Here is a 16,267-nt window from a genome sequence, read left to right as displayed (position 1 = left end):
CAATGTATTTCGGTCAACGCTTTTACAAAAAGAAGCATTCAAATCTAAAATGTGTCCGTTTACGAATATTTCTATAATACAGGATATGCTGGAAGTTTTAAATGACTGTATTCATTTCTTTTTATGCAGATAAAGTAACTTCAAATTGACAACCATTGTCAATGGAACCTAGTATTTTCTTTTGATTTTTCCCTATCATTTCGTGAGATGTCACAATATCGAAAATATTAAGTATTATTTATCAGTGGATCGCGGAAGGTACAATACAAAGTTGGCTCGAAAATAGCTTAATTCTATTATCAAATTTTTACGATTGACCAGGAGTAAGTTGTCGCCCATGATCACAATACTTTCTAATATTGGATTAGATTGAATGCGTATTCGAGCGATTTTTTCATATGATATAAAATATGATATGTTGAATTTATCATATGATTATATAAACGTATTAAAAGAAAAGATTTTCTTTTGTTTGTTTAAAAGAGCAATAAGTTTTGATAAAGCAGGAAAATTGTCATCTCAAATTTTCCAGATGCAAGAACACTTTCAGGTGATTTTTTCTATTTTCAAATTTGAAATAAAACATTAATCGCATCTTTTTTTTGTCAACACTTTGTTATCTCATCACTTCTGTTGTATGGCAATAAACATCCCCACACCATATTGTCTTTTTCTGCTTTATTATTTATTTGTGCGTTTCTCTGTGCTGAGTGTTCTTGCGTTTGATTGTATTGTATTTCTGTCACGTAGTGGTGTCATTTTAGCGATATTTTTTAACATTGTCATAGAAGCGGGAGGGTTGGCCAACAATAATAATAGGCTCAACCCACCATTCTATCTTACAATGTTTTGTACCAAGTCCGAAATATAACAGTTGTCATCAAAACGTTCGTTTCAATGTATGTCGCATTGGTTTTTGTTTTTGTTGCACGTCTGCGTTTCTAATGTTTTGTTGTTTTCCTCTTATATCTGATATGATTCCATCGGTTTAAGTTTTAACCCGGAGATATTTTCTCTCAATCGATTTATAATTGAAGACCGTACGGTGACTTATACATGTTTATATTTGAGTTCTGGTAGATAGTTGTCTCATTAAAAATCATACCATATTTCCTTACATTTTAACACTTGTAGTGAAGGGTATTTAAAATATCTATCTTGATGTAAGTCTATGATCTTTCGGTTTAAAGTTATTTTTTATCATTATCAATAAGTCTCAGATTGGTCTGACCACTTGTCTTGCGTATTCTGGACTAGTACTACATATGCAGAAAACTCTCCTTTTATAACTAGATTCACGGTCATTTTTCATTTGTTAACTACATGTATGTGACGTGCATTCTGTTATATAGGAAGAAAAAAAGTGTATGAACTTTCGATATAATAATTTTTATTTCCTTAGCGTGTATTTTTCAACTTGATAAAGCAAATAATCTGATTATTTTATCTTTTTATGTTTTCCGGTTTGGTCTCAATCACGTGTGTCGGTTCAGTTGTCTATTTTTTTATGTTCATTTTGCGTATTTAGTGTTTTGAATTACGTTACCGAAACTATGTCTAAATGAAAAAAAATGAATAAAGCAATTCGAAATTGAATCGTTATTCAACTTGTGATACATAATCAGACATATGCATGGTTATCATTAACGTACAGCATTCTCCTGTCAGTATAAATAATCATATTTTTTCAATCTTTTGTCAATCAATTCTAATTGGACATTGATATTTCATTTGCATATAATACCGTTTTAATGATAATGATAATGAGAACAATACCCGGCCACGTTCACTTTTGATAAATGTATTTCTATGTGCATTCATCTGATGAGTGAACTTAATAATAAAGCGTTTTAACTGTTAAATAGTTTGATCTTATGTGTTGTACTGTTACACCACTGTCCCAGGTGAGGGGAGGGTTGGTGCCTTTAAACTAGTTTCACCCTGCCAGCCCACACTTTTTATTTCCCTGTCCCAAGTCAGGAACCTGAAATAGAGTTTGTCGTTTGTTGCTGTGTTAAATATTTGTTTTTCGTTCATTATTTGCTTTATACATTAGGTTGTTAATTATCTCGTTTTCCAGTGTCATTTCGGGACCTTTTAAAGCTAACTATGCGATATGGGCCTTGCACAATGTTGAAAGCCGCTTGGTGACCTATAGTTATTAAATAATTTCTGTGTAATTTTTATGTCTTGTGAAGTGTTGTCTCTTTGCAATAAAACCACATCTTCTTTTGTTATATTTGTTTAATAATTTAATTTGACCAAACAGTTTCCTTACTATCTGATTAATCATGGGTTTGTTATTCATCAATAGGTTATTGCTTTACTTTTCATTGGTATTAACTGATGGACACATCATCGAACACTCTGAAGAATATGTTGCAACATATAGTTATTGCCTGCGATAACAACATCACGTAAAGAATTACAACAGCGCAATAGGTGGATATCCTAAAGGTTTTTTAAGACCTTCTACAACAGCTCTCCAAAACAAATCCTCTCCTACACCACTTGAATATTTAACATGATGACCACTGGCCAGTAGAGCTCGGAGATGACTTGTCATATGACTGGAGTCAATATTCTTCAACATAATGAGAAGAAACACATCTCTTCCCAGTCGTCTACGTTTTTCCTGTACGACATCAACCTCCCACTGACACCATTCACTTTTGGCAAAATCATTTGACATTATCACGACAACTTTTCGGGATTTCTCCACAAACTTATTAATATTGCCGATAATTGGTTGTCCGATTTCAAAATCACGATGATGAATACATAGTTTCAATCCCTCTTCATTTTCAACTCTTTGTATGAATTTTGTATGAACCCAATCGCTGTCTGCTTCACAGTACACAACAAATGCATTGTATTCAAAATCTTCGTCGTCATCCAAGGTTATATATCCTCGTCTTTTGTTGTACGTCACACGGAAAAGGTACATATAATTCTTAATATTTGATTGGCATCGTACAACTAACACAATTATTAACACAATTATCATTCCGCTTCCTGCAATACCAATTATAATTGTATTCATTGGATTCCAGGGAGAACATATTTCCACTGTTGGGTGATAATCATACAACAGCTTTCCAGCTAAATCTGGTGGATGTTTGCATTTATAATTCTTGAAGTGTACAACTTTCTTCATGAAATGTTTCGTCCAATTCAGAAACCAAAGCTGATCACATGTACAAGAGAAAGGGTTAAAGCCTAAGTTAAGTATCTTTAAGGAATACAATACTTCCCGGGGAAAGGAAGTCTGATTTATGACTGCAATCGAATTCACGCTCAATTCCAGCATAGTTAACGATGTAACATTAAGGAATAAGTTTTTCCACTGAAATATTTTGTTCTGACTAAGATTTATAGACCATATCTTTTTGAATGGTGTAAACAGCATTTCTGGAATGGCGGTAATTCCACATCCTGCAAGTATAATTTTCTGAAGATTGGACAATGGAAGAAGTATTTCTTTGAACATTGAAAGGTTTCGCGGCATGAAATTTTGACTCAGGTCGAGGTACTCGATGTTTGGACAGTATGCAAATATTTTGTTAGTTGTTCTGTCAAAATGAAAGTTGTTCAAACTCATCTGAAGTGTGGACAGAGATGAGCTATTGAAAGCAAACTCACTTATCTTTTTTAAAGGATTTCCTATTCTTGAAATCATCAGAGTTTTTATTTGAGGCATAGACGAAAACACATTATCTTGTATTCGACCAGTATTAATGCCTTCTAAATTTAACAGTTGAACGCTTGGCAAACATCTAAACGTGTTGTTTCCAAGGTCGCCAATATTGTTGCTTCCAAGGTTAAGGTGTTTTAAGTTTGGAACATGACTTAAATCTAAATTATTACACCATTTCGGGACCTTTGTGAGCCTATTACTATCTAAAGATAATTTTACCAATGTTTTTAATCCCTTCACATACACATCTTTTATAGAATTATAGGATAATATTAGATTTGTCAAAGAAGTCAATTGCTCAAACATAATACAGTTTACAACTTTGAAATCATTTCCGGTAATAACCACCTTCTGTATTTTACTTGTTGAAAATGAAATAAAAGTATCAACAGGCAGGTTCGTCCATTTATTGTCACGAAGATGAAGTGCTTTTAAATAACGTTTCTGAAGATGAAAAAAGGCTTTAGTTAACACAATGATATCCAGTTGAGGTTGGTTTGATATTTCCAATGTTCTGAGGGCTGAAATGTTGTAAAACGCCTTTGGATGAATAAACGTTATGTAATTATAACACAGTATCAGTTTTCCGATGGACATACCGAATGAAAGATTATAAAATGTATGTTCCCCAATATTAGATAAATTTGTGTGGGTCAAATTCACTAATGTAATACTACGTGGAAATTTCGGAACATAGTTTAAGGAAACTCCACTACACAAGGCTCTCGTCCTTTGACATATACAGTGTTTGTCACATGTGATGTTACTCCCATTTACGTGATTGAAATGAGTTGAAATAACGATAAACAGAATGCTTGAAAAAACGCGTGCAGTATAAAGTAAAATCATCTTCTCTGTGAATGCTACAAAAGAACCAAATGGAATATATAAGAATTAAAGCATCAGCACAGCCTTACTTTGGATGTACTTGTGTAAACTTTTTAGAATCTTCGGTCCTCAGTGCTCTTTAATTTTCCCTCTTTATTTTGCCTTTTTTTTATTTCAAGCTTCATTGGTAAGTCTTATGTACACAACGTGTTACTTGCGTACAACACTTTGATTATGTTATCTATGCGTAGTTTTTAAGATGTGAAATGGATTATAATACATGTACTAGTATGATAACATAACAAGGAGAGTATGACAAAACATAGTTATAATAAAACTTTTATTGAGTTTGTAAGGCTTTTTAGATGTATTGATTGAATTTCAGAAATGTTTTTATACTTTATTGTCCTCCTTTTTCTGGTAGTATAGGTGTTCACAAAATAAAAGAACAGGAACATAATTCATTTTTAAATGAGAATACTCTGGTTTTTTTTATACATATATATAGATATAGAACAAAAGTAACACTATACTTAATGGTAACAAGCGTTGCCGTATAACATTTTCTTCACGAGAAGTAACTTTAAAGTCCGAGGCGAAAGTAGAAGACCGTGACCAGACTTCGAGTACATAAAAGCTATCCGTTGGTTGTCATCAGCCCGTTTCAATTGTTACACTTGTTTGGATCTGACATATAAGATGATTTTAATTTTACATTTTCAAATGCAAAATTATCAAGATTAAGCACGTCAACACAAAATGTTCAAACTGGTTCATTTACCTACGACGCATTACGAGTTTAATAAATTATACTTTAAAACGAACGCTTCTTGAATCTGTAGTGTCCATGTTAAATTAATACCGATTACTTTGTGCAACATTAGTATGTTAGGGTTAGACCAAAAAATGAGAGTCTTGTAAAAGTGACCAGTAAAAAGAAAACTTTTCTATTTTACTATAGATTGACAGACTAGAAGTTGGTAATGTCCTCATTCACATAAGTTCCCATTGTTTAAAAAGCAAAGGTTATTAGTGTTGATGTGATGCAATATAAAGATTTGTTATGGCCCGCTTCAAATGCTGAAATTGACGGGAGTGTGCCCCCTTTCCAGGTTCCTATATATATATGTCTCTATATATAAATACCATCAACTAATAAAACAAAAATCCGGCAAAGCCACATACAAAATATGAAACATAATTAATATGAATATCCCAAAATGAGTTCGGAAGAATTCAACAATCATGTAAGAAAATAGATTAAGAAACACATACAAAAAATTGAAATCGAACATTATTTTTATGCTCATAGAGTAAAGTCATATTCAGACAGAGTCAAGGATTGACCAGGAGACATAGTATAGGTTTTAATTTACCACCCTAATGTTCAACATTGTTGATAGTTTATTTGACGTTAAGAGTGATTTTGTACTATCATAATTCAGCAATAACATAATCATTGAAAATATAGACGAAAAAGTGAAATATCCGTTTAGTTAAATTAAAATCTCAGCTTAACGCCTTAGCAGAAGTTCGTTCATGGAAATGGGTTATGGTTACAGTTACTATAGTATTATCAATTATCAACAAATTGCCAACATATGAACCACTTACCTTCGCTACAATTGTCGTTTATAAAAAATAACTACAAAATTTCTTTAAATTCTTCAATTTGCGATTTAAAATGTGGAAATATCTCCTCGTAATCAATAATTGTTTTATGTTGGTTCTGCAATGAGTTATTGATATACTTTTAATTATAATTTCGATATGATTTTGAATACACATAGTTTCCTGTTTTCAACAACGAGTTTATTCAATAGATATGTCTTTCACCCCTTATAAACCAATATAAATATATCACAATAGTAGAGTTCATTTACGCGGAAATAATTTTAGGTCAGTTTACTTCCCCGTATAGGAAAGTTAATAGTAATTTCCGTTGTAGTTTTTTACCAGTTATTAATTCTTACAGATAAAAAAAATATGGCGGTAAGGATATATCACGTTAATAATTCTGTTTTAAATCTGACTGCATACTTTTTCATTAGTTAAATATTCGCATGATGTTAATCTGTTGGTTCAATACAGATTTTTTTCTGGGCATTGCTTTTACTTATAATTCAAAACAAATATAAAGAAAATGTGAAACATTCACCCATACAGCTTTAAAATATTTATAACAGGCTAGCAATATATTTGGTCTTGAAGCGAGATTTCATGATTTTTGTATATCTGCATTTCAGATAACTAATGCAACATGATATGAATGGCATGATGTTCTTTGCAAAATGAGCAAATATGATCCAAATAGGTTGTTGGGGATTACAACATGATAATCAGTGACTTCACTTTATTTTATTACAATCACAGATTATGTAAATGCTAACCAGAAACAAGACGACATGCGCATATATATGAACGCAAATCATTACTGCACAGAAGTGAACTATGTAAAAAGTAAAATCACAAAAATACTGAACTCAGAGGAAAATCAATTTGGAAAGTCCATAATCACATGGCAAAATCAAAAAACAAAACGCATCAAAAACGAATGGACAAGAACTGTCATATTCCTGACTTGGTACAGGCATTTTCAAATGTAGAAAATGGTGGATTAAACCTGGTTCTATAGCGCTAATTTTCAAGTTTGCATTTTATTTTATTTATTCTTGTTACTAGTGACAATGTATAGGAATATTCGTCTCTTTCTAGCAGGCTTACCATATAGACGACATGCATATCATACTATGTCATTAATGAATATTGACCTTTTTCTTTTTTACTTTTCTGAATTCAATGTATTCAGATCATGAAGTTGTATACAAATTACATGTGGAAGACTTTGGATGTCACCATAACGTACCTATCGATGTTCCTTAATTTAAGCCCCAGTCACATTGTCACATTTCAAGAGATACGTTTTACTACGCTTTGAAAGCGTGGCGAAACGGTCATATACGCAACGAAGCGTATCGATACGTAGTAATCCTTTGTTCAAAATGGGACCTGTCCCATATGTTTTCAACAATTTAACAACAAACGTAGCGAAAATTGAATCGAAGTAAAAACCTTGTTCATACGTATTAAAGCCTAGCTGAACGTAACAAAGAGTGCTTACTACGTATCTAAACGTATCAATTGGTGGTGGAAACGTGGGTCTTTACGTACGAATACGTAGTAAACTGTGATAAGAACGTAGAACAAACCTAGTAAAACCCATCTTTCGAAATGGGACATGTTCATTCAAAACGTAGTTGAAAGGTAGCATTTTAAAACGGAATAAAACGTGACAGTATAAATGGGGCTTTACAAAGTTTAATCCAGGAAAATACTAAGTTTGGTCCATCTCCAGTAGATAAATTTATCTGAGGTCGTTTAATGAAAATTTGTGAAATATGACGAATAGGATTGCTGCTATATTTGATATGTATACGATCCAATAAATATGAATGTGACAAGTGAAAGAATTAACCTTCACTAAGAACACTCAAAACAAAACATTTGAAGGCCAATAACGTAGAAATATATGTAGCTAATTAGATATTCAAAAGCAGTTTTACAATAACAAATAAATATGTGAAAATATTAAACGTCAAATGTACATGTTAATCTCTATCATTGTCACTACAAGTTTAACATTATATAATTCTAGACAAATAGTATATCTTAGACTGTTCTTGGTATACGAAACCGAATTTCTCCTAAGTTTTCATGAAAAAAAACTCAAATTTCCAGCTTTTCCCGAATATACCATCGTCGATAATAAATCATAGTTTATAAATTATGCTTTAACTCATTACTATGATAATGATGAACTTACATAGATCTAGGCATATTTTCTATCCTAATTTCGTATGTGTACAGTACTTTTTTTTAATTCAAATTTAAAAGTCCGAGGGTTACGTCAAATGAGTTATTGCATATCATAATAATTTTGGATTTAAAATACTCTCATGTGATTTAACTTTTGGGGTTCGTGTAGTTTATTCTTTGGGTTTCTATGTTGTGTCATGTGTACTATTGTTTGTCTGTTTGTCTTTTTCATTTTTAGCCATGGCATTGTCAGTTTGTTTAAGATTTATGAGTTTGACTGTCCCTTTGGTATCTTTCGTCCCTCTTTTAACGTTTAACTAGACGACATTCAGCCTTATTTTATTTTTTTGTACGGGTACCTCAAAGAGACTGAGTAATTCCCTTTTGTATAAAACAGAATAAAAGTAATGTAGCAATCTCCTCCTATAAATGTAGGCAACAGTAGTGGTTGGTTTTCAAATTTTATTTCTCGTTTAGAAAATACGAAGAAAATTATTGAAAAAAATCTGTAATAATGACATGCACTTCAATAGAAACAACAGTGGATGTGCCAATTCTGCTTGGCATGCATTACCTTCCATTCAAATCGACACAATCGGGAATATTACACACTAGGTCAATTCAAGATTAGTTATGTGATCTCTGAAGTTCAAAGACAGCTAAAAATGTCGTAAACGAGTCTAGTCAAAACAAAATCGATGCGTACAACAAAGTCGTGACGTAAACCGTAAAATTTAGCTAGTATAAGTTCAGTTGTTCTCTGAGGAATAAATATTCAGAATTAAATAAATTATTGGCTCAGAGTTAAGCTACTTAATTCATGTCATTCGAACCATAACAGCGTTTGGTAGTATAAATTTGAAACTGTAGTGTGCCTGCCATCTTTTCACAAGAAAATAACCTTACAAATAATTGTTATATAAATTCACAAAAAGTCAGTATGAAAGAGAGGCAAAAAAATCCCAGAAGGAAATTTAAACGAATTAGTCGAAAATAAATTGACATAGTCATGACAAACAACAAAAGAAGAAAAAAAGCCGACAAACAATAGTACACAAAACATGATAAAGAAAACTTGAGACTGAACAACACGACCCAACCAAAATTTGTCGATAGTTTTATAAGATATTTTGTGAAAAAGTGTCATTCTCCCATATGTCTTCTTTTTTTTTTTTACTATTTAAGAAGCTGAAATGCTAACATTTGGCAAGAAAATCTATAGATATAACTGATTAAATATCAATAAAAAAGTTATTATAAGAAGATTTGGTATGAGTGCCAATGCGACAACTCTTCGTCCAACTCACAATGTGTAAAAAGTAAACCCTTGTAGGTCAAAATATATTATATATTTATTCATAAGGAGTTAAATCATTCATTTATCGATACCTATTAGATTGGAATGTATTTAGAATATTACATTTATACCTAACAGTAACGAAACATAGACTTTCCCTTGCAATTGAGGATCATTGAAATACAGACATTATCTCCAAAAATGTTTCTGAGATCATATCACCAGGAATCAAAACTTTACCACATTATTAAAAGTTGTTTAACATTCAAATAAAAAATTTAATTTAAGAAGAGACATTTACGGTCAAAAATGTTATTCATAATAAAAAAATATTTTTACAGAAGCATGTGTTAGAAAAACTCCGTATTAGTCTACTTTTCTTCAAACGTCAAACATCAACTAGACGAAAATGAAGAAGCTGATCCCCATGCTACAATGTATAAAACCACGTTGAGTCCATCAATTTTCTACATATGTGCTAATGGTTTACTTTTTAAATTGTTATTTGGATGGAGAGTTGTCTCATTGGCACTCACACCACATCTTTCTATATCTAATATAATATATCAATGGCAAACCATAGTACGCAAAAGGTGTACATGGTATTTGATTTGCTTTTGATGTTATATTTAAAAAAATTATAATTTGCAAAAAACACTATCATAGCCACATATACATTTGTGTTAGTATACGAGATTTCAATACGAAAAATACTTCCCTAATTGCAATTGTATTTGTATTGCAAATATTTGGTTTTAATATCTTATTTCTACCTTAGATAGGTTAAATATTCCCAGTATTTGAGTGTCGTCTGCATAATCCAAATACTCGTAACAGTTATAAGACAATTATTGTTGCTTTTTCTTCCTATTTATTTCTCGTATGTAGAATTAGGAAGGTAAAAAATAACGTCCTGTACATCAACATGCAATGCTATTGAAAGCAAACGACGTGATATAACATACTTGAAAGTCACCCTTTTGGACCTTTGTGTTTATTTTAGTGAAACACTTCTTTTTGAATTTTTAGGCTCCTGTTTTTATTAAGCAAAAGGGGAATTGGGTACGTTTTCTTCTGTGCACTTTTGCATACCATATTGTACCTTTTCGTGTAAATGATATAGAACAGTGCTGATAAATAGAACATGGTCAAAGAATAACTGGATATAAATAGACGAGTTACAATCACCGTTATGTTATGTTTGTTTAAAATTTAATATTAAATGTGTTTAATCGTATATCACTGGATTGGTATATACCATGGTTTTGTATCACATTTTGGTCTATCGTTCTTTTATGATTCAAATACATATTTTTGATTTTTCTTGTTCTAATTATAAGATTATCACACATTTCCAAGGGACAGTATACAAACATAATTTTTTAAAACATGATAATTAAAGTATCCCCCATATAAGTGAAATCAGATTGGAACCATTTTAAATATTACAAGAAAGAAAAAATATCGGCTAGGGATACCTGATGAAGATAGGACTTGATCTCATGATCATAACTGAAACACCTCCTTTATTATTTTGAACACAAACCAAATCTAGATTTCTATTCAAATTAAAAACACACACAATAATTAAAGAGCGAATTTCTTAACAAAATATGAAAAAAATGTATTAATAATTATGATACACTGAGTATGCGCATATATAATGGACTTGATTACGAAGGATTTTAATAAGATACACTGGATTGGTCCTAGACCCGATTGATTCCAAAGAGTGATCACAGACAACTTAATTTGGAGACAAATAGCCAAACTACATGATTTATAGAACCTTTATACTCACAGTAAAATTTGCATAAGACCAGCGTTAAATGCACTGTTGGTTAAATGTATTGCTGCGTTTTTCTTAGTTTCTGATTGGATTGTTATGTTGTTTTTTTTAATTTGTAGTCTTTCCGATATTGACGGAGATACGATTGCTAAATTCTCTACACTCTTGAATTTGTTAAAGTGTCTTAATGTTTCTTAACATTACCAAAAAAAACAGTTTAATAAAGAATTGACATGTATACTTAATTTTACAAAAGCGCAACCGGTGGATATCCTAGAGGTTTTTTAAGACCTTCTACAACAGCTCTCCAAAACAAATCCTCTCCTACACCACTTGAATACTTTATATGATGACCACTGGCCAGTAGAGCTCGGAGATGACTTGTCATATGACCGGAGTCAATACTCTTCAACATGACGAGAAGAAACACATCTCTCCCCAGTCGTCTACGTTTTTCTTGTACAACATCAACCTCCCACTGACACCATTCACTTTTGGCAAAATCATTTGACATTATAACCACAACTTTACGGGATTTCTCCACAAACTTGTTAATATTGCCGATAACTGATTGTCCGATTTCAAAATCACGATGATGAATACATAATTTTAATCCCTCCTCCTTTTCAATTCTTTGTATGAATTTTGTATGAACCCAATCGCTGTCTGCTTCACAGTATACAACAAATGCATTATATTCAAAATCTTCGTCGTTGTCCATAGACAAATATCCTCGTCTTTTGTTGTAGGACACTCGTACAAGGTAAACATAGTTCTTAATATGTGATTGACATCGCACAATTAACACAATTATTAACACTATAATCGTTCCACTTCCGGCGAGACCAATTATAATTGTATTTATTGGTTTCCATGGGTTACAGTTTTCTTCTGTTGGATGATAATTTGACAACAGTTTCCCATCCATATTAGGTGGATGTTTGCATTTATAACGTTTGAAATCAACAACCTTTTTCATGAAATGTTTCGTATAATTAAGGAACCAACGCTGTTCGCATGTACATGAGAAAGGGTTAAAAGCTAAATCCAATTTCTTTAACGAAAATAAAACTTCAGGTGGAAAAGAAGTTTGGTTGATAACTGAAATCGAATTTACGCTCAAATCTAGCATAGTTAAAGAAGTAATATTCATGAATAAATTATTCCAGCGATAAATTCTGTTCCCCATAAGGTTTATTGACCTTATATTCTTGAATGGTGTAAATAACATGTCTGGAATATCGGTTATTGCGCTTTGAATAAGTGTAAGTTTCCGAAGTTTCGATAAGGGTTGTATTATTTCTTTGAACATTGACATGTTTTTTGGCATGAAATTATGACTCAGATCCAGATTCTCTAGGTCTGGGCAGTATGCAAATATTTTGGTAGATGCTCTGTCAAAATGAATGGAGTTCAAATTCATCTGAAGCGTAGTAAGTGACGAACTATTGAAAGCAAACTGACCAATCTTCTTTAAAGGATTTCCTATTCTTGGTAACAACAGAGTTTTGAGAACAGGCATAGGCGAAAAGACATTATCTTTCAAACGCCCCGTATGAATGCCTTCTAAATTTAGAAACTGACATTTCGGTAAACACCTAAAAGCATTTTTTCCGAACGCACCAATGTTGTTGTTTCCAAGTGTGATGTTTTGTAAGTTCGGAACAAAACACAAACCTGCTTTAGAACACCATTTTGGAACTTTGGTTAACATGTTACTCCTTAAATCTATTCTAGATACATTTTGCAACCCCTTCATATAAATATCTGTGATAGAATTATTGGATAACATTAAGTGTCTCAAAGAAATTATTTCCTCAAACATTGAACAATTAAATATTTTAAACTTATTTCCTGTTAAAACAAGCTTCCATAATTTACTATTTTTGAATGCAATAAAAGAATCTACTGGAATTTCTGTCCATTGATTGTCAAGAAGATAAAGCATTTTTAAATTCCTTTTATTGAGGAAGACAAATGCTTTTGTCAACAGTGTTATATTCAATTGTGGTTGGTTTGCAATAATCAATGTTTTGAGAGCTGAAATATTCAAAAAAGCTTTAGGATGAATGAATTCAATAAAGTTTTCCTGTAGAACCAGTTTACCAATAAACTTACTAAAAGACAGATTATAAAATGTATGTTCTCCGATATAAGATAAATTTGTGTGTGTCAAGTTCACAACTGCAATGCCTGCTGGAAATCTTGGAACATAGTTTAAGGAAACTCCAGTACACATGGCTTTCTGCTTTAAACATTTACAGTGTGTGTCACATGTTATGTCACTAGCAATCAAATCATTGAGTAGTGTATGAAAAACGATACACATTAAAATAGAAAAATGAGTCGTATAACCAAATATCACTTTCATCTTTATTTCTGAAAAAGACACAAAAGGAAATATAAAACACTTTTTATTGATCGTATTGTATAACTGTCAATCACTTATGTATACATTACATCCTATTCATTTATAACTTATAATGTCACTTGTGTATTTGTATCTGTTTCCATTATAATAGTAATAATTATAACACATGCTTTTCCTTTAATGTATAGTTCAAATTGAAAATGGAAATGGGGAATGTATCAAAGAGACAACAACCCGACCATAGAAGAAACAACAGCAGAAGGTCACCAACAGGTCTTCAATGTAACGAGAAATTCCCGCACGTTGCATGCTATTGCGTAAGTTGCATGCTTATGCGTAAGCTCTGGGTGAGGTAATGGCCGGAAGTTATGTGACTGTTGTTGTCCATTCGTTTAATTAATTGGTTTTGCAAATTGATTAAGGACTTTCCGTTTTTGAATTTTCCTTGAAATTCAGTATTGAGTTATTCTCCTTTTTATTGCACAGTGTAAGCTCTTGGTGCGGATAATGGTCTCATATTACAGTGTTTGCCCTGGGTGAGGTAACTTTCGCATGACACTCTATTATCTGGAGGTATGGTCATATGGTGGTATATATGCTATGATTGTACACGTCGTCAAGTCCCATGGAACTACTGGAAGCCAGAGTATGTATTTTCTAGGTGGTGGTAATGGCAACATGGTACTGTGTATGCCTTATGTAATGATATTGTGGTTTAATCCCGTATTGGTTCAAATGAAAAATAAAACGTTGAAAAGTTTTGTCGCTGGGAAACACGTTTAACCACGCTATATTATGTTGTGCCTATCCTATGTTATTTGGCTGTAATTCAGTGGTTTCAGTTTGTGTCTGTATATAATAATGATCATATTTGAATCCATTTATTGTTTTGTACTCAAATCAGTCCGTTATTATGGCTTTGAATTGTTGTCTTCTGTTATTTCAGGGACTTTTTTTTTAATTTGTGATATTGAATTTGCTCACTGTTGAAAGCCGCACTGTGAGTTTTAGTTGTTAAATTCTATATCATTTAGTGTTTTGTAGATCAAATGTTTTGTAGTTGGTAGTGAACAACGAGGACGGGTGTCTCAGAGAAAGAATAATACATGCGTAATAAGTTTTGAGTCTTCTTGGATTTTCTCTGCAAATGCAAATGCAAAAAAAAACCTTGGATGAATTTGTGATACACAGATTTCCAATTGATACGGGATGTGTACATGTATGATTGAAACACATAACCTTTCTTCGTTTCAGCTGAACATTTAAGCAACACAGTGGCTGTGTATCATACATAAAGTGCTGATGTACAGAAAAACATATTTCAGCAATAAAGATAACAACAGTACAGAGCTTATTGTAAGCACATTAAGCAATTAAGTAAACAGCTTACCTAATTTTGAATTATTGTTAATATAAACTAACTTTAAAACCACTAAAAATGTCTCAAGTTAAATTTCATAATGCGGAAGCAAATAGCTGTTTCAGTTGCTATTTCCATGAATTTGTAACATTACATGAATATTTAAATAAGTTTTTAAGAAATATGGTATATTTTTTTATTTCGGGAATAAGTATAGACTTTAAATTTTTCCTTATTTATTATAATGAAATTGAAACATTATATCTCTTTTTCTTCGAATTTAAACAAGGTCAGGTTAGTGTTGTTGTATAGGAAGATTATTGACAATGATGTTTTTGTTTTGTACCATATGTTTTCTATGATCATGAGCCCAAAGGTCTAACTCGTACTTTATAAGCAGAAAATCGCTAGTAAAAAGTAAAATCACAAAAATACTGAACTTAGAGTAAAATCAATTCGGAAAGTCCATAATAACAAGGCAAAATTAAATAACAAAACGCATCAAAAACGAATGGACAAGAACTGTCATATTTCTAACTTGGTACAGGCAATTTCAAATGTAGAAAATGGTGGATTAAACCTGGATCTATAGCGCTAACCCGCTCACTATAATGACAGTCTCGTCAAATTCCGTTATATTTATATTGATGCGTTAAATAAACAGACACAAAATCAGTGATTACATATGATAAACGATATTCTTATCAGACCAAGATATTGCAATTATCAAATAACTTTAAATGCAGATACAAAAACTGAATTAAACTTGACGATATATGTCATCTGAATCTGCAGCTTTAAAAAGTACCTCAATGGCGGAGTAATCTAAAATTTATTTAAGATAAAAGACTATATGGAAATAGTACCACAACGGACAAAATGCGATGAATAAAATGATTTCATGTAATGAAGAGCCAATTGAACTAGTTTTTGTAAAAGGGAGGGCGACGGGGTATGATTCTCGATTTTGTCTCTTTGACACATTCCCCATTTTCATTCTCAATTTTATTAATCACGAAAATAGACGAATTACACATGTGTCTTCCATAAGTATAAGCCTTGAAGGCGTTTTTGTTCTACCATTACAATTCAATAAAGAACGTGAATAT

General features: G+C 31.9%; 2 protein-coding genes across 2 annotated transcripts; both read right to left on the bottom strand.

Annotated features, from left to right (window-relative positions):
* Window positions 1–2,425: 2,425 nt before the first annotated feature.
* Window positions 2,426–3,490, bottom strand: LOC134697466 (toll-like receptor 4). Its single transcript, XM_063559747.1, has one exon. The coding sequence runs from the start codon at window positions 3,488–3,490 to the stop codon at window positions 2,426–2,428; it is 1,065 nt and encodes a 354-aa protein (XP_063415817.1).
* Window positions 3,491–11,368: 7,878 nt separating this feature from the next.
* On the bottom strand, window positions 11,369–15,246 carry LOC134696950 (toll-like receptor 13). The gene is made up of 2 exons (XM_063558919.1): window positions 15,189–15,246; window positions 11,369–13,806 (listed from the first exon to the last, which is right to left on the bottom strand). The coding sequence occupies exon 2, from the start codon at window positions 13,796–13,798 to the stop codon at window positions 11,675–11,677; it is 2,124 nt and encodes a 707-aa protein (XP_063414989.1). The 5' UTR covers window positions 13,799–13,806; window positions 15,189–15,246; the 3' UTR covers window positions 11,369–11,674.
* Between the last annotated feature and the right edge of the window lie 1,021 nt (window positions 15,247–16,267).

Source organism: Mytilus trossulus, chromosome 14 (genome assembly GCF_036588685.1).
Source record: "Mytilus trossulus isolate FHL-02 chromosome 14, PNRI_Mtr1.1.1.hap1, whole genome shotgun sequence".
Lineage (NCBI taxonomy): Eukaryota > Metazoa > Mollusca > Bivalvia > Mytilida > Mytilidae > Mytilus > Mytilus trossulus.
This window is presented reverse-complemented; position numbering and strand designations above follow the sequence as displayed.